Here is a 26401-nt window from a genome sequence, read left to right as displayed (position 1 = left end):
TCACAGCTGCAAATGCCACTACATCCTGTTAAGGAGATTTTTTCTGCCAGTCTGCAATCAGCAGAAGTGAATCTCTCCTTGGACCCCATTCACATCTTAGGAGCAACTACTACTACTACTGATATTAAAGCAATAAGCTTAATATAGCAGAAATAACAGATCTTTTAACTGTCAGAAATTCTTGTTGTGTGTTTAATAATTAGTGGCAACAGAGGGTTCTGAATTGGCACAGGCCATCCAAAGATTCTTCAGATTGCTTCTATATACAAATCTGTAATGCATATATTTTGATACAAGAGTGTGTGTGTTAAGAAAGTCTCAATTAGTCAAGAAATCCCTGATTCCAGAACAACTTTAATACTGTCTCTTGCGTTGAAGTTCAGTTATACGACAACTTATATGCTTGTGAATGACATTTTCCAAGCATTCTGAATGGAGCTGCTCATGGAGAGGGGGGCTGGGAAGGCATACTACTAGCAACCGTTAATTTCCTATTTTGAAACAGGACAGAATAAATTCACAAGGTGTCACAGACTAAAAATAGTAAAACCACAACATTCCACAAGACAAAATGAAAACTATCATTGAAAAGCTTCTGCTTGAATACTGTTTTATAAATTGTGTATTTGTAATACAATCTTAGTAACCTAAAGTAGTAACGCATCCCATCATTTTAACTTAAACTGCATAAATGCAACTTTGATTTAGGTTAGAAATGAAGAATTTAATTAGCAGCAACTGCCATATCTGTGTGCATGGTCTGAAGTTCTAAAGGGCTCTTAACAAATACTGCATATAACGTGAACAGCATCAGTCCTAATCATCTGAGACATTTACAATGCAGATGTGTCTATATAAGCATGAAGTTAATACTCATTATAACTAGTGGTCATATTCTGTGATAATGCTTCCTTACCTGGACCTGAGCAGCTGCTTGCTCTTGTTCCTGATAGTACTGAGAAGCTCGCCTATCCTCCTCTTCTTGGAGCTTCTTTGCTAGCTCTAGATCGCTGATTCCTTCTGGTATCTGTTCCCAGTTAATCTCTTGATTTTGCTGCTCTTGTTGTAGAGACAAAGCCATCAGATAATCCTAAACAGTAAACCTGTATATTAATGCTTTTTCATATAGAAAAGAGCCAAGTCATGTCAAGTAAATTTTTCAACAAGGGCAGCCATACAGTACCGTTCCCTTTACCCTAGCCATCTACAAATGAAGTTCTGTTTCAGAACCTGCTTGTAATCTGAACTGCAGAAATGCTGGGGGAGGGGGAAGGAAGAATAAATACAGTTACTTTACAATTTTCCCCTCAGTGTTCCTATGTCTGAAAAAAAACAAAAACCACAACTGCTTTCAGGTTTAAATTCTTTTACCTTGACAACAGTAAAAGGACAGTGTTTAGCTCATGCTAGTTCTAGGTAGAAGTAGTGATTTGAATGCTGTCACAGATAGAGCAAATTACAAATAAGAACTCTGTGATTTGTGATCAATACATCATCTGTCCCCATTGGACTGAACAGTGTTGAGTGAGAATCAATAAGAAACACTGATTCCTAAACCAAGAAGAAAATAATCAAAAATCTTTTTGATGTGTTCAAACAGACAGACAGCACTGACTACTCAAGATACTACCAGCCCTGTTACCTCTACTAGATTTATTCCACAAAAAGATGTACAGTGTTGGAGTCTTTTCAAAAGCATTTGCTTATTCACATCCATTTTAAAGTATTTGATAAAAATAACAGGGATTATGAATTCATTTTCCTTATTTAGAATATAAGATTTACAAGTGCTCTTGCTATGCATTAATGTGTTAGCACAAATAGGTCTCGTCTCAGACAGGACTTCCACAAACTACTACTTGTTAAAAAAGAACAATGATCACCATATGCAACCTGCTATAGCTCTGACCTACATTCAGCAAAGCAGGCATCACAACACAAAGTTCACTTATGACAACGTACTGAAATGAATTTATTAGACAGGCTTATAGTTTCAATACTTCTCCTGTTTCCATACTTAAGGTAGATGTGACATTTCTACTCAAAGTTGTTTGAAGAAAGGGATTCTCAAAGATTAAAAGCAGGTTTTCCAAACTATTCATGGTTGGTCCCAGTCCTCCTCTCCCCTGAAGTCATGAGAGTACTACAAAGCAGCACTTTTGAGAACCTCACTGTGGGTGTATAAGGCATTCTTTTCTAGTTCATAGGTTCATAACATGTATGGCTAGAAATACATGGTATTTGCTATGTATAATCAGAAGAAAACAGAAAAATACAGTAGAGAGGCACAAATCCAGTACTTGATCTATTTGATCCTGCTGCCCTCTGTAGACAGATTCAGGGTCTGAAGGAGGCCGTAGGTGGAACTCGGAGTCACAGAAATTTCCATCACCATCCACATTGTGCAAGCTCTCCCAGACAACTTTCTCTTCTGTAAGAAAACCTTGGTCTGTTACCAGCAGGTAAAGTTGACCCTACGCAGAAAGATGGGAAAACGTGTAAACCTACAGAAATGACTTTTCAGTGTGATAAATCAGCTAATAATTTTTGCTAATTATAACTGTTTCATTCCAGTAGAACATTAATTTTGATTTTTTTCAGTGAAATATAAATTTAAATGGCTCCATATATAGCATTAAGAGACTAGATACTAGTATTCATTGCTAAAATAGCAACCATATTTAATTTCTGTATTACATATCTTACATTTTTTTCTGCTATTACATTAATTTATACTGAATATTGAAATTTAATGTAAAGAAGCAAACATAACCCTTGTCAACTCCTTGGAAACACATCTGAGAAATAGGACTTGAGATTGACAATGTTGATTGTCCCAGGACAAATCAAGTTAAATTTGAAAGGCGAGATCTGGAGACAAAGGTGATCTTTCCAAATAATCCAAGAGGCATTGGCTCAAAATGGCTTTATCTCAAAATTTAATTGTGTCTTACGATGATTTTTGTTTTGCTTTTTTAAATGCAAGCTGGGGTATAGTTCAATTGGGGGAAAAAAAACGATTCTTGCTATCATTTGTCATCAACAACTGCTTTTGTTGGATTTTATCCTTTTCACAGTTCCACAAAGTGAAATTTCTCTATTAGTTTCAAAGTCTGAAATTATAAAATGGGCTGGTCTGGAAGTGAGAGGCAATACTAACAAATCCAGAAGTTGAAGCAAAGGATGAAATACAAGCTCAGGTTGAAAGAATGGGAGAGTTCTGAAATCAGATAGGAATTTCAAAAGCACATTTTGAGATATTGTGGCATGTTTGAGGGACAGCAAAGCAGCATGAAAAAAAAAAAAAACAAGTTAAAATTCAATTTAGTTGGATTTGAATCTAATCCTAATGCTTCTAAAGCTACATGTCAATGCAAGATTTTTATTACTGAGTATACAGCACACATGAAGATCAAAGTTTCCATTAACATTACCTAAAATATTCAAGTAAATATAGCTAATTGCAGTATTCTAGCTGTAAAAAAAAAAAAAAACAAACACTTTATTGTGACATGCATGTAAGTTTGCTGTCTGTACTACAGCACCACACAGAGTAGATTAAAGATCATGTTAAAAACGTACCGAAGCAAGAAAGGTGAAAAATGAAATCACCACCTCTGTTCAACGAGAACAGAACTATCCCACTGAGTTCTGCCAGGACACAAGAAAAACTGGATCTGAGATAAACATCTCCAGCCCCAGTAAGACTCTTCAAGCTTACAGCCATCTCTTCTGTAGCTGAAGGGTGCTACACAACAAACACATGGTTTGAAACCCCACACACAGCATCTGTTTTAGTATTATTACCTAATGCCACAAGACATGCTTACACAGAAGGCCCGACAGAGCAGATTAAACAAAAAAAAACCACCACAAAGGGCACTATGAGATATGTTCAAGTTTTGGAATACTATATGATATAGCATATATAGATACATGAGCATATATGGATATTCTAAAGTTTTGGAAAGCACAGGTAGGCTTACAGATAAAACTGTCAGTAGCAATTCTGATCACACAGCACGATCCATTAAATCATCTTTCCCTTTGAAGCCAACACAAATTTGCTTCCTGATGTTTAACATCATCCGAAGAAATTGAAGAAAACTATTTCACACCACTTCCAGTTCGCACAGAACACCTATTTCACAGCATTCAATGTATGAAGTGCATAAAAGTAAGAAAATAAAGATGACAGAATCTAAGATAAGTGTATTTGAGTCTTTAATGTTTATTTTTATCAGTAAATTGATTCTAACAAAAACAGAAGAAAAAAATAGATCAACTTTTCCTTTAAAACACCATATACTTTGAATGAATGTTTAAACAGTTCATAAACTGTTTTTTAATCATACTGAAATTGGAAAACGTTAAGACTTACAATAAGGAGTTGGGAGATCATGAAAGCTGAATTTTTCAAAAACTAATATTAAAATGTATTGTTGCCTTCATGGAATTAAAATCTACTACATTATTTAAAAATACCTTGAAGCTTTGAATAGAAAACTACTTTAATCTGAAACAAATTTTAATAGCCTTACCTTCTAAGTCTTCCTCAGCTGCAAAACTCAAACTGAACACTGATTTAAAAACTATTATATCTTAGGAATAAATTGAAAAAAAAAAAGATTTCACACAGCTCTTCAATGAAAGCCAATCAGCTTATTACATATCACCATGCTACCTAAGAACAAAACCATTACAATTCCAATACTAACTGCATTATTCAAAAACATGCTGCTTTACACTACCAAAAGGATGTCCACCAACACACAGACTCCCTCATACTTGTGAGGAGACAGAATACCTCATCCCGTCATCTGAATGAAAACAATGGAAAGCACAGATCAGAGATCAACTCCTTCCCCATTTCTGATCTGTACTTCATATTAGGATCATTTTTAATGACATTAAAAAAAAAAAAAATCCAGCTTCCCAAGGCTGGCCCTGTTACTGCTCACATTCACATCACTTCTGATGACAACTGGAGAACTTCCAGTTTTACACAAGAAATAAGTCAGTTCTTTGTGCACTAGCTGCAATACAGCCACTTGTTTCTAAAGAAAATCAGTCTTCACAGAACTTGATTTTTGTGCTCTTTCTATTCATAATAAGCATGTCTACAGACTTGCTACAGGCACTGTTTTAATGCCATGTGCGTTTCCTTCCCAATCCTAAATGCTTCATCAGCAAGTCCACTGAGGGCATCTGTGATGCAGGAAAATATGTTTAGTCATAGACTGTTATACTGCCTGTACATTTCAGCTGTGCTACGTACGGACATGCACGGTGTCAGGAACCAGTCACCATTTTCCAGCACTTACTAGATGATGGATGAGATCAGTCTGACTGCATAGCTCTTCCTCAGCCTTGGGAAGTGCATAGAGAATAAAATGGCTACAAGACAGGAACATGCAACCAACATAACACCACCAAGTTTCATGCAACCAACAACACCAAGTTTGTGTCCAATTGTTTTACACTACACTTGTTCACTGAACAAGATTTCTGTGCTTTTCTGAGCTCTACTCAATACAAATACAAGGAGGAAAAGAGAAAAAGGGAGCACAGTCAGAGGATCAATAAGAATCATTAGCTAGAAGCATTTACAATGAACTTAAAAGTTAGGAAAGAGGCTCAAACAAACAAACAAAGGTACAAAACAATGTTTCCTACCTAATAGATCATGGTCCTGATTATTTGTTTTCTAGCCTGTAAAATCAACAGAATGATCTGCACTCTGAGGTCATTCAATTCAGCTTGTGAACATACTCAAGTATGCTTGTCAAGTACACCATGCCAAGAAAACAATATGGTTTATGAGCTAAGAGTTTTATGAAGGTAGAAATGTATTTAATTGCTTACCTCTAAAGTACTATTACTTTTAGGTGTTTTTTCACCTAAATCACAGGTGATTGTTTATAAACAATCTTATGGACTAATACTGTCCCCAAGGAGGTTAGTCCGTACTAACAACCACTGTCAACAAGAAATAAAAGAAAGTCTCAAATGCATAACTGTTCAGGTAAGCTTTGCCTACACTAACATTACTGACAATTAAACTATCTAACCTAAGAATCGAGACCCACGTATTGTAGACCAATGCCCAGATTTTATAGTTTCACATGTAAAAGGCTTAAATAAAGCGAAGGATAAAAAGATTACACTCCTGTATGTCTCTATCAATCTTCTGGTGTGCACAAAAAAAAAAAGAAAAAAGGTATTTGAAAGGCTTACATATGTAGGCTGCAGGTGTCACTGGTTGTTGTGAAACATCATTTTCTAGGTTAATTTCATGATCTAAAAAAGTGATTGAGATGAATGCTTTTAAATTACCTCTGAGGCCAATTACCATGTTTTCAGTGGTTTAGAAAGCTGAAAACGAAAGCCAAAGTGCATCAGCTTCATACAGGCACGACAAGCATTTTGGGCGTTATCCTTAAGGGCTGTGTAAGTGTTCTCTCGGACTTCTGGATCAGAACCTTTGATTTTTACAAAGATGTTTTATGTTCATCTGTATGCATGGGTTGGTTGTTTTTTTTTTGAGAATAATCTATCTGAATATTGTAACTGTTACTTTCTTTCTCTTTTTTATTTTTGTAATAAACACCAATTGATTCAAACTGCGTAAAAAAGAATGGTTACTCAGAATAAAATCTGAACACTTACCATGAAAGGGACAGAATGTTAAAACCTGTTTTGAAAAAGCTATATTGCCCCTAGCATCCCAAACTCATGCCTTTTTCACAGGGAAAAAGTGAAGTTATTGGCATGAAATATATCTAGTACTTGAACAGAAGCCCACCTTGAGTTCTGAAACAGAAATCCAACATTTATAAGCCTAGAGAGCATCACTGCAACATACATACTTGACAATCCAAACAGGCAAACTTCTTGTCACTTTTCAGTAAAGAAAACAGACAGATTGTATAATAGTCACATCAGTGGGAGAAGAGTTCCAACTGAACTAAGATATTCTTACCAAACTGATTCCCTCTTTACAGTCCTGTTTTTTCTTGATCTAGGGAATTATCATTTGATGTATTTATTATCTGTGCAATGAAAAGCAAAGGCAAAAAAAATCACATCTTTAATTGTTGAAAGTGATTACTGTATAATCACAAGAGCTAAGACTATTAATATGCAATTAAATTGATAGGAAGTAGGTTAAGTGATTACTTGGGAAATGGACAAACAGCAAAAGGGATTAAGTATGTGATAACTGAAGTGCCAATAACAAACATCCACCATACTTTGACAGCAAACATATTAGAACTGCCACATTTGCTTTCATTTTATATGAAACAAACTTTAAAAAATATGCCAAATCTTCCTATTGACATCATCTCAATACCAAAACCTTTCCAAATTAAGGATGACAATTTCATATTGCATTATGCAATTTTTATTCACTTTTTGGAAAAGTAAAATTATAATTATCCAACACTATAATAAATAAACTAAAGCTGAAGAAATGGACTGACACTGTGTTCTAAAATGCATTCAGTGAATCTTCAGTTACACTGTAATGTCACCTCAGCAGCTTTTTAAGAGAATTGAAGCCTTAGAGGAAGATTATTTCTTCAAAATTATTCACATTAACTTCCAAAATTAAAAAAAAAAAAAAAAAAAAAAAAAAAAAGAATTATTGTTAAATGAGTTCTTTCCATTTAGCACTTACTCCCTGAATAAGGAATGAAAAGAAAGGTAAGTAAAAACCACTCAGTAATTATCTGCCTGCAGGTGAACATTTTAGAGCTGCCTATATATATTACACTGAACAGGAATATTTCAAAACACTAACAAATGTTTTTGAATTCAGTAACAGACCAAACTAGATAACCATTCTATTTTGCTTCTCTTCTTGTCTGCAAGTCAAGTATTCTTCTTAACACAACAGATCTTTTAAAAAGCATTCTAATACAACTAGTCACCTCCTGTTGCCTACCTGAGAGCCCAAATTACTGTCTTTATCCCCATATCTAGCAGAGAATCACACTGTACAGACTGAAAAGCAGAGCATTAATGAGCTTTTGCCTACAGTACGTAACAACACTGACACTACACCCATCTACACCAGGCATTCAGAATCATTCCGAATGTTGCTTTATGTTAATAACAGCAACTGTATTTCTGATGTTGCAAGAAGTACTTCACAGTAATAAGAAAAAAAAAAAAAACGGATTTGGAACCCATGCTGCTACTGTGAGCTTAGTAGCTGGAAAAAAATAAAATAAAATAAAAAAATTAAAAGGAAAGCCAGGCAGCAAGGAGTCACTCCCTTCCCCTTCCTTACATGCAATGAATTCCTTCACTACACATGCAAAAATGTTGCTGCTGATAGGAACACTGGATGAAAAATAAGGAGATTATAAAACAATGTGTATTAGCTGGCCTAACAACCATACTAGTTGGGCACTAGTATGTCCAGTAGCTCCAAGGAGTTCTTGCCAATATCCAGTATCTTGTAACATAAAATATATATAATAATAATAATAAAGGCAGGAATTGAGAGCACTGGGATGTTTCTTCATATTTCCCCTAAGTCATTTCAGTAACACAGCTCTCCAAAATAAGTAATCCAAGAATAAGATGAAGATCTTTGATCTGACACCGCAATGCCACTCTAAACTCAGAATTACTGGGTAAAGTATTGCCAGCATTAGTAAATCTGTTCTTAAATTGACAACGCATCACAGAACAATAAATGCCATAAACTCTTTGTACTGAACATAGATGTTCAGATTATACAAGCTAGGGATGTCAGCAGTTTCCAACTCTCCCATTTCTGCATTAAAACATCCACAAAATAATTCCTTATTAGGAAATTACCTTACAATATGCACTTAGTGATAATAAATGTAAGACAGAAAACATCAATTACCTCTAAAGCAAGCTCACTAGATCAGATGTGGAGAACACTAATGCAACTGAAAAAAAAAAAAACGTACTGAACGCAGCCCCAGATAGAATACAAATTTCTCAATCGCTGTCATTATCATCTATGTGATAACAACACAAATCAGAATGAAACTGATTTGTTCTCAGAAGTTTTACTCCTTTGTCTTTTCTGGCATATGTTGCATTTTTTCTTTTCCTGATTAATGGACTTCTCACCTTTACCCAGCTACTGCTGAAAATGCCAGAAACTGAAACAAAAGAAACCCCATTAAAACTTGCAGAGCTATCAATCTACTAAAAGCAAAGTGTAAAGAAAAATAGATAAAGATAAATCTCAGCCCAGAGAACACTGCACCTAGCACTCATGAGCATCCTATGATCCAAAGTCTTCAGATAGCTAATCTTGGCTAAAAGCCCAAGTCTGTTTCTGACTTCCTAGTTAATCAAGAACACATACTCAATATAGCAACTGCAAATAACTACAAAACAAAGGAAAGGATACTGCTAACTTTTAAACTTTTTTAGATTAATGAAGAACTTGTCTTTCTTAATAGTTTCCTGATATCTGATATGCAGTTACATACAGTGCAACAGATACAGAAGGAAAATGAACACTGACTGCAAGTGAGGTCATAATAACGATTATGAAACACTTCTGACCCATATTACAAAATTTCTAATTTCAGAGGCCTAAAATTTCTCAGAAAGGACAAGACAAAACCAATGACTTTACTGCTTCTAAGATGCTAAATTGTAGAACTAAAAAATAACACTCATCTTCAAACAACTGTACTTTGTAGGACCTGGGTTTAGTTTTTACAGCTAAAGTTCAGACAAACTTCTACTCGTTGTCTTAAGCTGTTCTGTATTAACAATATTACTTAAGAACAGAGCGCATGAACTGTCATATTTTACTTCTTTAAGTAAAAATATCTCAACAAAAGCAAGCAGTTACAAGTATGAAGGTGATGAAGTACTAACTACAGCCAAATTTTGACCTTTGTCTACATACCGGGTGCAGCAGAAGACAAGCAGTCCATCCTCTACAGAAAACTCTGTACTCATAATTCACAAGATTGAAGTGATCCACTGACCTTACTTAATATAAACAATACTTTAGTATTTTAAATTTGCAATTACAGCACAGCAGTGAAGTGTTACAATTTCCAAGATTAAAATAATTTATCCAGAATATTCTCCAAATTAGAAAAAAGTTTCCTGCACTTCTACGTCCTATCTAGAGCCATAAAGTACACCTGTACTTCTATTTACATTTCTACTTCTATTTAGTCTTTTCCTCTTATGAAAAAAAAAAACACAAAACCTGTCATTTTTTCCATCAAGAAAGCAAATATAGAAATGACATATGGCCTCACATAATAAAACTACTAGCAACTATTCCAAAAAGTAGATTTAGAAAATAAAGAGAAGCAATACAACAATGCCTCAAGCATTCTTCAAATGGGGTGGCGGGGAAGGAAGAGAAGAAAGATAATTTTCCCAGTCTTATTACTTTAAAAATATAACTGCCTCAAACCACAGACACACTCTAAGCAGTTATTAGCAAACCAACTGTGTTACCTCCTTGTGGAGTTAATCCATTCTTCATCAGACATAAACCGAGCTAAAGCTCTGAATAAAATAATTATTCAAAATGCTAAGGATAAGAATATGACAGTCAAGGTTAACAGATGGGGGAGAAAAAAAAGGGCCGGTACTGACAAATGGAAAAGCACACTTCACGTATGAGATATGTGATGTTACAAAATAATAGGTAGTTTAAAAAAGTGGTCTCTAAAACATTTTTCCCTCCAGTTATTAGCATTACATACAAGTGCAAACATCATGGAATTAATTTTATATTTCCATTAACTGTTACTAAGTAATTTCAACAGTTCTATAAAAAAGGTAAGAACTAATTATATTTATGTTCGAGAGAAATGTCCAACCTACACGTTATTTGGTACTGTAAACCTAACTAATTCTACCTCAGAATATTTGAATTGTTCAGTGAGAAGAGATTGATTAAACCTTAGGATGCAATTTGACTGAGGCCTTTTCTGCCTAACACTCATACAGAGAAATAAACTACCACTTTACAACAAAGTTCGGTCAGAACAAAGCCATTAAGAATTTGCCCATGGTAACTCGCCCAGGCAGATTTTCTGGCCCATGGAAGGAGTGTGAGAAACATGCACCACGCAGCCACCTGCTTTCAGCACTCTGCAATACTCCTTTCACAATTCACACCATTTTGCGTTGGTCCTGTTTCAGATTTAATTGCATTCCTAACTAAGGGAACCAATACTGCAGTTCATCTGAACTTCTCCAGATATTTGGTATTTTGAACACTAGGATACCTATAGAGCTATCCACCTTCCGGTCCAAACAGGAAACAAAATTTTTTGTCTTCAGAAACAAGAAATTAAACAAATCCATTAACTTTATCCTTGCCAATTACGTAATGCAAATAAATTTAAACCACATAAGAAGTTTACATCATTCCACACAATTACAAAGGGAGTTAAAACAGGGAAGAAGCTGAACATTAAGGGAGACCTACAATAAGGTTTAAAATGATTGTAGACTCTGACACGCTAATCAATAAAACATACGTGGTATTTGCTACAGATCTTATGTTCACCACAACCCATACTTACAATAATAACAAATTGGAATTTACTTGTATTTCACGACAAGAAAAAAAAAGCTTCGCTTTAAAATGTGAACATAAACCATAAAATACAAAAACCAATAAGAATGTGGAATATACCTTATATTTGGTCATGGTGCTAAAATGGTTGTTCCTGAAGAACACGCAGAGCTCTCCTTCCTGGACAGCTGAAGTCAACTCGCACAGCCCATGGTACGTCAGCTGCGTAGCCGTATTATTTAGGAATTGCTCAGCTACAAATCCTATAAAAGCAATACATACTTTTGTGTGCCTATTACATATTCCCAAAAATACAGAAACCTGACAGTCCTCTTACTCCAGTTTATGCCAAGCAAGAAAAATATTTTTAATGTGTCATTACAGCAAAGAAAGAAAAAGCCTTACAAATTTGTTTCTCATTGTATTGTCTAACTAAAACTGAGTTAAAAACAAACTCCACTTTTAAAGCTCACTTGCTAAAGTATTTTACTTACTCTTCATTAAAACAGGACTTAAGGAGATATTCATCACAACACCATGCTGTTAACATGCAAAACATCATCTAATTTATTCCTCACAAGCGATCGTTAAATGCGATTACAAAATAAGGATGGGAGGTTGATGTAACAGGTTGACTGAAAACAATGGCTTAAAAAGTAAAACAAAATACCACATTTACCCTAGCAAGTTTCAGTAATCCACATCTCCTTTCTTCTCAAGTACAGGCAGAAATTACATAGCAACAGAGAAAGAACCAAACATGAGAAATCAGAGAAACAGATGTGGAATGGAAGCATGGAAGGAAGCTATTGCCATTTAGTACCAAACTTCTCAAAGATAGGAGAATGCATTCTAGGCTGTATCAAAATTCTTAATGAAAACTGTTAGTGAAAGAGACCAGACGTAGAATGTCAAAATATCAAACTCTTTTTATGCTCACCTGTACATACTCAACTACCAAGCCTCCTGTCCTTCTAAGCCATGCAAAGATTTTTAAGAACTTCAGACCAAGGCACCACTTCAGATCTCATTCACCAATATTTAAGATTTATCAGTTCTTAACATCTGCCAAAATGCCTCCTTAACTATAAACCAGTCAGACCGGAAGAGACTTGTTTGAAAAAAAAAAATATATATATATATATATATGGGTCTGCTGTCAAGAAATATGAAAACAAAACAAAAACAAGACCAAAAGTGAGAGGTTGAAAGGGTTGCTTTTTGTACAGTGCAGTTGTACAGTGCTGTAGGACTGCTCACTCTCTGCACTAGATAAGCAAGCAGGCTCTGAATGTTGAGACTGCATTCACTGCTGTGCAACTAACAGCTGTAAAAGCAGCCAAAAGAAAATACTGCAAGAGCTGTCATTTGGATCACATGCCAAACAAGCAGAGAATTGCTCAAAAAAATCATGTCCTGCATCCTTTAACTATAAAGTAACAAAACAGAAGGAAATTTCCTCTTTGATTTGTAAATATCTCCAATCATTTTGCTTACACATTAATCTGAACAGAACAATAATACTATCTTCCCCAATCTCCTCCCTACTTATTACCACACATCTAACAGAACACATTCAGAAGGAGAAAATGATTTGAAAGTTCCAAAGCCTTATTACTGTAAAGTACCAGTACATGTTTAGAAATGCTATATCCATGTCAAGTATCACTGAGATCTTCTTTATCATGTAGGAGATAATACGTAGCTAAGGTAAAATCTGATGCTATTCATAATACCTTTTCATAAAAGGAAGCTACCTCTATTTTTTAAAGGTATAATTCACAGCTCAAGAGAATGAGGTTGACTGTCGTTTCAGAAATTCCATCACAGACATTGAGACAAGCACTGTGCTGTCTGCTTACCCAGCAGACACCAAGCAGCTCACCACACCTGTATCACAGCATACCAGGAACCACACACACAATATGAAATGAAGTTTAGATATAGTGGATAATCAGATGACAGAAAAAAAGTTACCCACCTTCACTAACCAGTTCACTGTTGTCAGACTGCTTACAAGAAATTATCTTCTCCACGAGCTGATTGTAACTGCAGTTACCAACTGCTTTTACTATGTCAGCAACCTGGAACAGGAGGAAACAGCATAAAAAACAAGAGAACTTATTCTTGTAAAGAACAAAACTGCAAGCTGAGAGTAATATCTTGTGAGAAACGGTCTCAAACAACGGAGGATGTTAACCCCCTAACAACACTAGACCAAAAAGCTTTAGCCAAGGCTGTTAAATATTTTCCAACCTCAGATACCATTTAGAATCCAGAAAATAAAGCCCAGCATCAAAAGCTGTTGGTAAGCAGGAAAGAGAAGAGTATGGGGTGCCATTTGTAATAGGAACGTTCTCTCTCAGTTACTTCTCCTTCCTGATGCTTAGTGCTCAAATTACAGAACCCCTAGAGACTAAGGTAAATATCACTGAATACACTTGATACACATCAATGTTGTTCTCTTTGCATCATACTTCATTAGAAACAATGCCACACAAGAACAAACTCAATGAATATATAAGATTTTCTTAAAAAGCAGCCATCTTTTAGGCATCCCAATGGATCTTAACATAAAACACCATTAAAGTTCTTAATCCACAATTTAAAGAAATTCCAAAACTACTCTGTGTTTTAGGACTACAGCTATGATATATGATCAACTAAGGTATAAGTCATGCAGAATATACCAATACCAGGCAGCCCTGGACACAGCCCATTTACCTACACTCACCTCTTCTTTATTTGCACTTCTACTCTAAATTAAGAGGAAGTTACTTTCCAGCAAAGAAGGATCAGGACAGATCAGAGAACAGCAGCTTTCAAGAAGAAGGCACGAAGGGGGAAAAAACCCAAACAAACAGGAAAAGAAAACTGAGGCACCTTATTCCAGGCAAACACCTCAGTTTTATCTTTCACCTCATGCAAATAGTATCATTTCACTGCTTAGTTAAACAACACCTCAATACCATGAAAAATAAGTCTTTAAGATGTAGCTGCCCCTAACTGGTTTTAATGACCTCAGTTCTCAAAAACTGCATTACCAGTAGATGTAAATCAAGAAAAGAAAACAGGGAAGAAATCTTGCTTTCCTTTCAGGTGTTCTTTCATGAGCTTCCAAAAGCATTTGAGTGGCACACCCCAGGGCAATTCCCTTCATCCTTCAGAAGGATGCAATGAGTACAATGCATTTCAGTGTAGCACATTTTGAACCTATACAAAGTTGCTGTACTAAAAACAAAAACAAAAAAACCAAACCAAAACAAAACAAAACAGCCACCATCTACTTACTCCTCTGAGAAGTCATTTTTTTTCTGAACAGATTTTAAAACATCAATTACCATATTCATTATTATTGCCTCCAGTGAAAATGCTGCAACATCTTCCCTCCCCCAAATAAAACGCAAATAACTTCTGTTTGATTATGGGAGGAAAAAAGAAGAAGTTACCTGGGGATCCACTAACCATCCGTGATACAAAGGGATGTCAAGAAGGTCAAACACTATGCATTCCGGTGTGTATTCAAACACTCGTACACCTGTAAACTTCACATTGACATCCAGACCTGTCTGTAACTTATGCAGAATCGCCATTGCATCGCTCATATTCTGACAGCAGAAAGAAAAGAAACACCAAATAGAGCTTTGTACACTTGGTGATTATGCATTAAGTCAATATTGCTAAAAAAAAAATTAGAAAAGGGGAAATTTGCTAGAGAAACACTTCAATGCATATTTGTATTACTTGTGCCACTGAAAGTAATATCAGAATATCAGAAAGTACATGAGGTGCTTGCAGAAGATTCAGAGGAACAGAGCAATTTTTGTTTGCTTGGTTTTGCAACATTTTGTTGCTTAAGAGGAATTCAGAATTGCAACAATGTTTTAAAAAAGAGCACAACAAAATGCAGAAGAAGAGACTGAAAAGAAAATGAAGACTAAAGTTTCACAGAGTCAACTCAATTATTATTATGGAGTTTCCTTTGTGTTATATTCCTTTATAAGACAGTTAACAAAAAGAAGCACAGTTAATGTAGAATGTAGTCATGAAGGGAAGAAAAATGTATGTGTATAACTGAGTACACAGGACAGGTTATGAAAGAAGTATTAAAGAGCTTGGTAGGCTAACACTGTAATCAGGGTATGGAGAGATGACATTTTATCACTTGGAAAGTACTTGCTGACTACAAAAAAAATGGAGTCTATTACACAATAACATAACCAATACATTAATCTGAACACTCCTTTCTGCAGCACGTTAATGGACAAATTAATTGAGGAGAATGTAATTGGCAGTGTATGGCAGACCTCACTATTTGTCCAAAATCTAAGAAGACTGCCTGTGCATCTTGTGACTTGGTATTCTAAGGAACATACCAATTAAAGCATACAACACTAATAGATTAACTGCCATCAGCAGCTCTAAATAATCCAATTTTAACAGATCTGCATTTATCAGAAAGATGAAAGTTGGTTATTCTTGAAAAAGTTTCAGTCGTTCCTCCTTAGATGATGGAATCTTAAAACCAAAGGCGTGCATGAAAGCTGTAAGCAGACACACGTCAAACACCGCTGCCTACAGATCTCTGCACATTGCACACACAGCAGCATGGCTTCATTACAGCACAAAGCAGAAATCCCACACTTGCCAACCTCAGCACTCACCAATTCCTCAGCTGGAGGAATTAAGCTACTCTTGCTGGTATGCAAGTTTTAATGTTTGGTTGGTTTTTGTTTTTTGTGTTTTTTGTTTTGTTTTGTTTTGTTTTTACCAAAAATACAGTAGAACAAATTGGTTCCCAAGTAATATTTTAGATGCAACTCCTGAAAATTCCTTAAGTTTTTAAAAAACAACAAGCATACAGCATCCACATTTGGAGAGTTTCCTATGAATCAGACAGACCTGCTGCCTGAAGCACTGCTGTGTGAACTTTCTATTACCAGGAAGGCAGCAGCTCAGACTACTTGAGTACATCCTGTTGCATCATTTTGTGAACTTTGCAATGTCACAAAATTTAGAACATAGCAAGTTTCCTAAGAAATTCTCAGGATCAGGCTCAGACTTACACTGTTGCTTGTATTATTATAACTGCAGACAAAAACATCTTACTTTAGAAGCATGATTAATGAGTAGAGACCAGGTATCAAGTGCTAAATCCCATCAGAGGCGTTTTGTAACAAACAATATTATTCTGATTGTTGTAGAACAGCAAGAGCCTATGGCAAACCAGCACCAGTCATTCACACACATCAGATCATACATCCACAGCAATTAGTTGCACTTATTTTGCAATGTTTACTTTATAAATAAAGCAAAAATACATCAAGCTGTCTGAAGAACTACACATTTCTCACTATAATCTGAACTGTACCATTTCAAAGTAACAGATTTCTAATAAATAAATGCAAATAAGTAAGGATAGAACTACACAACACCAGTTCATTGAGCAGCATTAAAACTTGATGCTTTACTGCTTTTAAGATCCATCTTTCATTTAAATACTTAGCTAATACTCTCAGGTACGCTGTTACTGGCAAGACAAATCACAGCTGCAACACAAAAAAAAGCATCACAACATTATGCTAAAATTACCCTAAAATCTAGCCTTACAAATCCAGGCATCCCAAAAAATTTCTTGTATTTCTTTTAACTTGTAAGAAAAAAAACACTACATTTGGGTAAAGAATATTACCTGTTACGATGCGATAAACACAGAACTATGATTAATGCCAAGACATAGTTCCAGTGCTTGTAAAACGTAATAATTTCATAAGACTTGCGGCCTAATTGGTTTCTTTTTCTCCTCTTATGCAGCATGACTTGTGCAACTAGAAAATACATATGAATGGGAACACTCCTAGAACAGTGGTTGTTTTTTAAAATTGCACAGTTGCACATTTACTGAACATATCTGTGACATTTACTTAGTAAACTCATTTATTTGAGCAACTGAAAGCCATACAGGTTGTACTTTCATATATATTTTTCTTTAATATATAATTTTCTTCAGCTCCTGGAAGTTGGTTACTGCTATAATCTTTATCAGGAATACATGTAATCTTTTGTGGAGAGAAAAATAGCTAATTCAGTTATCACAAGCAGAATTCATGTCACTTGATACAAAGCATATATTGTATGATTCCAAAAACAATACATTCAATCTTCATTTTAATTTTAACTACCCCACGATACTTAGGTTGCTCCGAAAGTAATGCCTCCAATTTACTTCCAAGGAAACCATAACCAATACATAGAGCACAGTGACAATGCTTGACAAAGCAGACTCTCAGCTACAAAACACTTTTTCCAACAGTCAGCACCATTAGCTATGCATTTTCCAGCAGTGGACAAGAGCCTGCGTCCTGTGCTCACAGAAATCGGCAGCAGTGAGAAGAATATTGCTGTTTATTAATTGGATCAACCTCATGTTTCTCCATCACCGCTTAAAAGCAGGTCTCTTGTTTTGTCTGTACCCTCAGTTACAGCCTAGCAGAGATCACAGAACGCAGCGTGCTGAAGAACGCAAAACAGAAAATTCCAAAGTTACACACAAGTGCTACACACTTTCATGTGTTTTCCTATATTGTTCTTCATCAAAGGAACAAGATTCTTATATTACACACACCGCAAGAAAAAAAAAAAACACAACAATTTGTGTGTTGAGATTGCAAATTTTTCTTCACTAATAGGAAATACTTATAACTAATACTCCACACCAAGCCTATAGAATAGGAAAAGTACTAACAATGGTTTGTAACAAATTGATAAACTTCAGGTGAGAAAAAAAGATGCAGACACAAGCAGTTGTATTTTAGGAGTAGCTTCTTACCTGCTCATAATTTAGACGCTGAATTTCAGATATCTCTTTGGGTTTTGCATCAAGAATATAATCTCCTAAAAAGGGAAAAATAAAATCAAGCTTATTCAAGATTTCTGTGAATACTCATGACTGAAGCTAACTGATCCTAAGTATTTTTTTCATTGAGTGAGATGCCACTGTTTTATGGCCTGGATTATAAGCATAGAGTAAAATACAAAAATATAAAATAATAGTAAGGTCACATATTGACAATTACAATTCCAATGACAAGTGCAATTACTAAAACAGTATTCTGTAATGACTTGACTAGCATCCCAGTCTCCTGATTATTCAGAAATTTACGTTCCCTCTGCGCCTTAAGTTAAAAATATAAATTCAAACCATTCACAGAAAGATGTGGGATTGCATAATAAAATTTAACAAACACAAGCACTCATCCTGACCAACACTACAAAAATTTTGGCATATGTTTCCATACACTAGTGACTGTGAAAGGCTTGTATTCCACCTGTGCCTACAACATGAAGGTTATTAATCAGCTATGGAAGAATTATCAAACATGTTGACTCAACAGGAACCTCAAGAATTTGAGACAGTGATTTTGAAATTCGACTAAGATAATTCCACAAAATAATATACGACTTAAAAAAGTCGCTTAAAGTGCTTAAAAAAAAAAATAAATAAAAAATCAAACCCAGTTAGTATGTTAAGCTCAAACATTTTACATTTGTTAGGTTACAAAGAGCTGCGGTGCATATAGCTTAAGAACTAAGGCAAATGCACTTTTAACACCTGGATCGCTGTGGACTGCTGAAGTTACAGACTTGTCAGATGGAAACAGTTGCAGCTTTGCTGCAGACTGAATCTGGTAATGGAATGATGCCCACAAAGGAGAGACCCAGTCACCATGACAACTAAATTCATTTTTCATGTTATTTTAATTGGGTCATACTACCAAGGATTAACTTACTGCTGACAGTTAAAGGCACAACTCCCTCACTCACTCCACTCTACGGTTAAGTTTAGATTTACCAGCATGTTGGCATACTAAGCTAAGTAGTTTTCTTGAAATATACATTCAAATAAAGCTGAGTAAAAATAGTCAGTAAAAAAAGTAAGAGTCCTAATATTCACTAATAAGCATAATATGCAACAGAAAGCCATTGTGAACACTGGTCACTAACCTAAATATTCCATCAGCTGTTCAGCCGTTATGATTTCCATCATTGGTGGCAGTTTAACCTGTGAAAGTAAAAGTACATTGCCTGTAAGATTTCAAAACAATGCAATGTAGAACTTAAGAACGACTTTTTAGCCCAAAGCTTTCTGATCACATTTGGCTCACTGATTTTTAAAAGCATTAGCCTACTTGGACTTCATTAAATAACAGCTGTGAAAAGAGAAGACAACACTTGAGTATTTGGAGGAACCATACACACACAACCCTTTCTTTCACTTGCAGGTCTGCGCACGGCGTTCCCTTCTCTCACCAAAGCCTCCCACCAGCAACCCCCTGACCTCATGGGAGTCTGTACTACTCGTGCTAGCTCAGCTAAAGCACCCAGGATGAACAGACAGAGAACTGTGATCACAATTCGTTAAGAAAGTCACTTCTTTATATCTCCTAAGTGGTCTTAACTTGAAAGTTTCCTATGAACAGACAAGAGGCTGCAGAGAACCTAGCAGCAGCAGTTGCTGGAACAGGAAAGACAACGCTCATGCAGATTTGAGAAAATGACCTCCCAGCCTTTCATCCCATGCTCACACATCAAGGGTTTGATTTCACTCCAATACGGAGGAGACCAAGACCACACAGCTCGGTAGTTGAACCTTCCATTCTCCCCGATCCATTCCTGTCACCATCACTTGCTGGAACTAACCACTGTGGCAGCAGCTCAGACCCTCTTAGATACTCATCTCATCCATCCAGCATCCTGGTTAAATGCTTTGGTTGCTCACCCCCATTTAGATATCTCCCTGCAATAAGAGCCCAAAAACACACAAAGCTATGTATATCAGTATCTGCAGGAGTAACATTAGAGTCTTCAGTCCTGATGTTTTGGGTTGTTTTGTTGTTTTTTATTTATTTCCATTTAATTCATCAGTGTTTCATCTTCTCATCTTCTCCTCTACATCATACTACAGAAAGTCAAGCAAATCTGGAATTTCAAGTACTAGGAGCTCTTTCAAAAAGAAATTCCTCAACTCCAAGCATAGAACTTGCAAGCATCTGGGGAAGAAAGGAAATGAAAGGACAAACAGAGAAGGCAAGGGAATTGAAGATTAGGGGGTTATAAATTGTTAGTAAAGCAGGAAATTAGTGAACCATAACTTCGCAAGAAAGAAGGCTTAATTAGTTCTGCTATTTGAAAAAAACTCAAGATGATATGAATTAAACAAGAAGAAAAATCAGTCATGCATTCATAGGCATACAAACTTTCAAAAACATCTTTTAAATGAGAAACAACTGACTGTAACTTACAAAATGCCTTAACCTCTTCCCCAAATATAGGAAAGTTTAACTAATCTTTGAACCTGCTCATAACACTCATTTTGAGTGTTCACATAAACAGAAAACATTGTGCCACGTTGATAAGAGGATTAAAGATTTAAAAAGCTGATTCTTACACACCCAGTTCTGAAGTGCAGCATTTAAGCCTGAGCAACCATCAGCTCTGCATGCTCTGGAGCCAGATAGAGCTGGGCTGGTTCACTGCTGCATGTCTAGCAGCCCAGAACAGAAATACTTGAACCACCTACACCCAAAATGGTTCCAGGACTGTGAAAATTACAGCTACGATTAACTACAGTTGTATCTGCACCACATGAAGAAAAACTAGCACACTACCTCAGCTATTAGTAGGATTAGTGTGATGATTTCTTCAGGACTGAGGTTAGCATTTTGTTTGACTGGTTTTTTTTAAACACAGATATCAACTTGGGGATTTCTGCTCCACACTGCTCTGAGGGACCTAGAAGCACACCTCCATTACCCACAGCAACTATAAAACATCATTACACGGTTTGCTGTTAAGTTCCATATATTTGTGGCATAAATATATTCATGTTTCATACTTCATTCATTAAATGAGGTATTTGTATTATAAGTTTATAAATCTTGATTTTCTCTCAAACAGCAGTGGTCAGCAATTTCTTTTTTACTGAAGAACCAAATTAAAGTAATTTTACTCATGTCTGTACAATTTCCCATGGTCAGATGATTTAACAAGCTAAATCCCAACATTAACTGCTTAATTAAATCTAAGCAAATCTTTCACAGCATAGTTTTAGACCTGCCATATTTCATGGGACCTCAATCAAACCTCTACAGTGGTCTAAGAGGTTCCAACATGGTCAGAAGTACTTTGGAACAGAACTGATCTGATATACAGAAAATGTGACAATGCCAGCTGCTCAGTGCCTCACTGAACATTCTTAAGCTATAGGAAACATATCAAAGAGAAGAAAAAGGAAAAGATACCTCCAAACTGCAATGGAAATAGAAAAACCACATAGAGCCAGTCACTCTAGGCATTTATTAGTAGAAGAAAGCAACAATAGATAAATGTGTTGTACAAAATAATCTGAAGGACAGAAAATTTACCAATAGGCCCCAAAGCGTCATTGCTAGAGTAGGAAAAAAGCACTTCCTCAGCTCCCACTCATTTCCCATACTTTTCTACTGCTGTTTCCTTGTCTTTCTTCCTAACACTAGCTAATTCTCTTTCTATTTTCGCTCCATTTCTTCAGAGTAAGAAACTAAATCTTCATTACCCAACTATGTGAGGTACAGATGAGTTACGTATGTAATTAAAAAGCAGTTGATAAATAAATTTTCATATTGAAGAGTTAGTTTGACAAAGCCTATATAGCTTCTGTGCATTAGACAATGACTGGAAAACTAAATTGTACCTTTAGATAATCTCCACTGTATACTCCAAGCTCTTCAAAAAGGCTTTAAAAATTAAGCAACATAGTCCTGTACTGAAACTAACACTTCCTAACAAATTTGTGTTTGTGTATAGAGAAAGGGACCATAAAAATTTCTACTTACAGTTCCTAGTTATAGTTACACAGAATCACAGGAGTTGGAAGGGACCTTTGGAAATCACCCGGTCCATCCTCCTCACTAAACCACATTCCCCACAGTAGGTTAATAGGAAAGCAGCCAGGCACTTATTTGCTACTCCTGCAAATTCAGTGTTTGGGAAGAGGTAAGCATAGCTTCAACCCACCCCAGCAAAAGACGATTCATATTTCTTGCAAACACTCAGACTCATAGAATATCCTGGGTTGGAAGAGGCCCAAAAGGATTGAGTCCAGCTCCTGGCTCCACACAGGACCACTCACCTTTTGCCTTGCAGAGAAAGCTTCATAAACTTATCATGATTGCCTGACAGCTTTTGCTATCACCTGACAATTTGAGTATCTTCCTCCCCAATCAGGTTTTCTTCAGTCCCCCAGAACAGTCTTCCTACTCTAGAAAACACAATCATAGGGCCACTGATTTGTAAGCTCAGCTCATCTCACAGATGCAGAGAGGAAAGCTGCCAAGGCCTCTGCTGAGCACTCATCAGAAGCTCACTGGCATCTTGTCCTTGGAAGCTGAGTTCATACAAGCAATCTGTGCAAATTGTGGCCATCGGGAAGTTCAGCTCAATAAAAAGCAGATCACACAGATGGGGCCAATGCCAGGCGTCAAACTAAGCACTACCACTGCAGACTCCAACAAACCAAATGGGTATCAGCAGGAGCATACTGCACTGAGCTACTCTGAAAAGCAGGCCATTTTAGGAGAACCTCAAACAGAACATTTCCAGCAAGAAATTTTTTTACTCTACCTGTTCCCGCACCTCAGTTTGGATACATCTAAGCATAAGTGGTTATATAACGTTTACTTACATAACTGTTAGTCATCTAAAGAGGCAGTTCATAGAGTTCTAAGTTACCAAATTTTAGAAGAACTATGTTCATGTAGGGAACATCATTCCCAAAACCTTCCTTTTGTTGGTAAGACTGTGATCTGCATAACTTTGAAAGATACTTTAATGATGTATACTACTAGAACTATTTTCCTACACAAAAACCTGTAACAAGAAGATATTCCACATGTACTCGCTTTCCAAGGCTTCAGTAATAATACTATTAATTCTATTTGTATTAAAATGTTTTCCCTAAGGCTTATTTTATATTCCAAAATGATGTGTCCTCTTTTCTCTGGATGTTTCAGGTAAGTATTTTCTGTGCACATCCCACCTCAGGCACACAGAGCAGAATTACACTGCACATTCACTAAGCTTTTAGCAACTGAAAATCACCACACAGTAGATCTTAAGACGAACACAGAATCACAGTTTAATGCAATTTCAGAAGGTACCAGAAAGCAACGAGTGGACTACACCTAACAAATGCCACAAAAGCAAGCTCTGCACTGCAAACTGGAAGCACATAGTTGGAGCCGTGAAGAAAAACTGCAAATCTGCAGACTGAAGTGAGCTGAAAGATGGTACTCAAAGCTGCTCTATACCAAAAACCCTTTTTATTTCAATATTCTACTCCCATTTTCATTTCTATTGCAGAAGCCTATATTATTACCACACTACTTTGCACAACAGCTGCTTATCCAACTTTCTATCATATTGCTTTTGGTTACTTTTGATTCAGAGCATCTCTGTAACATTTCATTAATAACCCTTCAGCTCTATCTCCTAAGGGCTCCACAAGCAGTCTGCAGAGAGAAAAAAAAAGATTCCATAATTTTAACATTTGGAAGTACAGCTTGCACAATCTGACACCACAGAGCTGTATGTCCAGACTCCCTTGGAAGCAGTGGATATGACAGGTAGCAATTTTACAAGTTTAGTTTCAAAAATCTGGTTCTATTAAAAGGTTACTGAAGAATCCCAATGCGTGCTACTACTTCAGAATTTCCAAAAACTCGCTGTCAAATCTCACAGGTAAAAATATACAGGTGCTGTACACTCAAGGAAACAATTATTTTGAAGCAGTCTTTAAACTTACATCACGAAATGAGGATGTTAAATCTAATTTCAAAAATACCTCCCAAAGATACTTTACAGTTGAGTAGTTGCTAAGAATTTTGTTCACTTAATGATAAAGATCTTCAAATTCACTAGGAATATTTACTTTGAACGTGCAACACACTTACTTCAAGTAGAAGAGATCTTCCTACATCCAGTTATTGAGATAAGCAAAGTAATAAACTACCTATAGCCCTCAGTAAGAGAGACAGACAAAAAAAACTCTTCCAGAGGGCAGATGGAACACATAAACAGCAGATCACAAAGCTGTTAGCATGCAGAGGTAAGAACTTGAATTTTGTTGAGCTGAAACATCTGAAAAAGTGAGTTCTCAATATATCCAAGCATTTCACAGTTTTAAGGCACAAATGTTTCCATGATGATGGCTAAGACTATTAAGAAACAAATACCAATTTCAGTCCTAAACAAATTGACCACGTGCAGCTCAACACAAGCAATGCGAATGCAAATTTCACTACTGCACAAGCACAACTAGTACACACAATGATGGATCTCAAAGTTATCACTCCCATTCTGGGATAAGTAAAGCACGTAATTGGACATTCTATTGGAAGTATTCATAAAAACCTAAGCACTAGTACTGTAATCATAATATTTTTCAGCTCTGAGCACTCGCTCATATCATCTGAAGCCATATGAGACTTTTAGTCATCCTGTAGGAAAATACTAGAACTCCATTCTGATGGAGCTGTTGAATTAGGAAGGCTAGTGGCAAACACAGGGAAGAAGCACCAAGATGAAACTCTCTACCTTGCTATTCTCTATTCCAGCTTGATTTCCCCTCCTCCTTTTCACTACAGTCTTTTCCCACAGCCAAGTGGCTCCTCTCACCTGCCACGTGCTCTAGTAACCTTACTCTGCCTTTGCCTATTTCTATCTCCTGGTTTGCTCCCTCATTCCCAATTTACGATTACATGACCCGATCTAGTGTCCATTTTGGTTCAGGAGAAGCGAGAACAATGTGGAAGCCCATTGTCAGCCTTGGTGTATAACTGGCAACTGACAGTGATGCACAGGTGAGCTGTCAAAAAACTTGCCTCCGCAAACCATGTCAGCATGGTTCTTGACTGTAAACTAGGGAAAAGAAAGGACAATTTGGAGAGGCCCTAAATAAGGGAACCAATTATAAGCAGGGGTGATATACAACCAACTAATCAGAAAATCCCAAAGCACATAAATAGTCATATAGTGGCAGCTCTACCTACAATGGTGACTTCCTGGCTGTTCGGAAGTCATATAAATTCTGCTGAGGTTTTACATAAACAGAATTATAGAAAACCCCTTCTATAATCCCAGCAACAAGAAATGTAAGAGCACTCCAACGAGGCTTTTTCATTTCGCTTACAAATTTTGATAGCACATTCATTCTTGCTAACATAGCATTTGATCAAAGCAGAATGTCAGATAAAGTTCTGGAATGGAAGGCAATAGAAGAAAGTAACTATATATTTATGGAAAGAAAGGAAGAACACTAAGGAACAAAACCTCTTAAAAATTAAGAGCAAATAACAAGGACAGTGATGTCCCATTTATGTCCTTTCATTAAATGAACACTTAAAAAGGTAAATCCTGGAACCAAACACATCTAAAACATCACCACCACAAAGAATGATGCTGAACCAGTTCTTCAAGGCCCTGCACTCACCTCTGTACATTAAAGAGGAAACGTACAAAGAAAATACTAAATACTGAAGTCTACAAAGATCTATCCATCCTCCTGAGGTAGGCAAAACTTGCAAAAGACAACAGTTTTGTGCCATCCACAGCTCCCCTGTACTGCTCTCAGAAAGGTCTTAATAGCTACATTACGTACCCACAGCATTCCTCCTGACCCACAAGCTGTTCTGCTCAGGAAAACGTACAGAGACAAAAAGCCCAAACTAACATTAACCTTCTGAAAGACTATCTCTGTGAAAAAATGCTTTCTTATTGGACAAAGGTCAAAATGAAAATACTATATTACCT

At 36.3% G+C, this 26401-nt stretch overlaps 1 protein-coding gene across 1 annotated transcript in view; it reads right to left on the bottom strand.

Annotated features, from left to right (window-relative positions):
- Positions 1–26401, bottom strand: part of MINDY2 (MINDY lysine 48 deubiquitinase 2) — a 29157-nt gene that overhangs the window by 1437 nt on the left and 1319 nt on the right. The window contains exons 2-8 of the mRNA XM_048956843.1: positions 19559–19616; positions 18384–18448; positions 15004–15162; positions 13536–13638; positions 11675–11817; positions 2301–2474; positions 917–1090 (exon numbers count right to left, since the gene is read on the bottom strand). Of these exons, the coding sequence (XP_048812800.1) occupies positions 917–1090; positions 2301–2474; positions 11675–11817; positions 13536–13638; positions 15004–15162; positions 18384–18448; positions 19559–19616 (876 nt within the window). The remainder of the gene's footprint in view (positions 1–916; positions 1091–2300; positions 2475–11674; positions 11818–13535; positions 13639–15003; positions 15163–18383; positions 18449–19558; positions 19617–26401) is intronic.

Source organism: Lagopus muta, chromosome 10 (genome assembly GCF_023343835.1).
Source record: "Lagopus muta isolate bLagMut1 chromosome 10, bLagMut1 primary, whole genome shotgun sequence".
Taxonomy (NCBI): Eukaryota; Metazoa; Chordata; class Aves; order Galliformes; family Phasianidae; genus Lagopus; species Lagopus muta.
The sequence above is the reverse complement of the archived record's forward strand: the minus strand, read 5'-3'. Positions and strand labels throughout refer to the sequence as shown.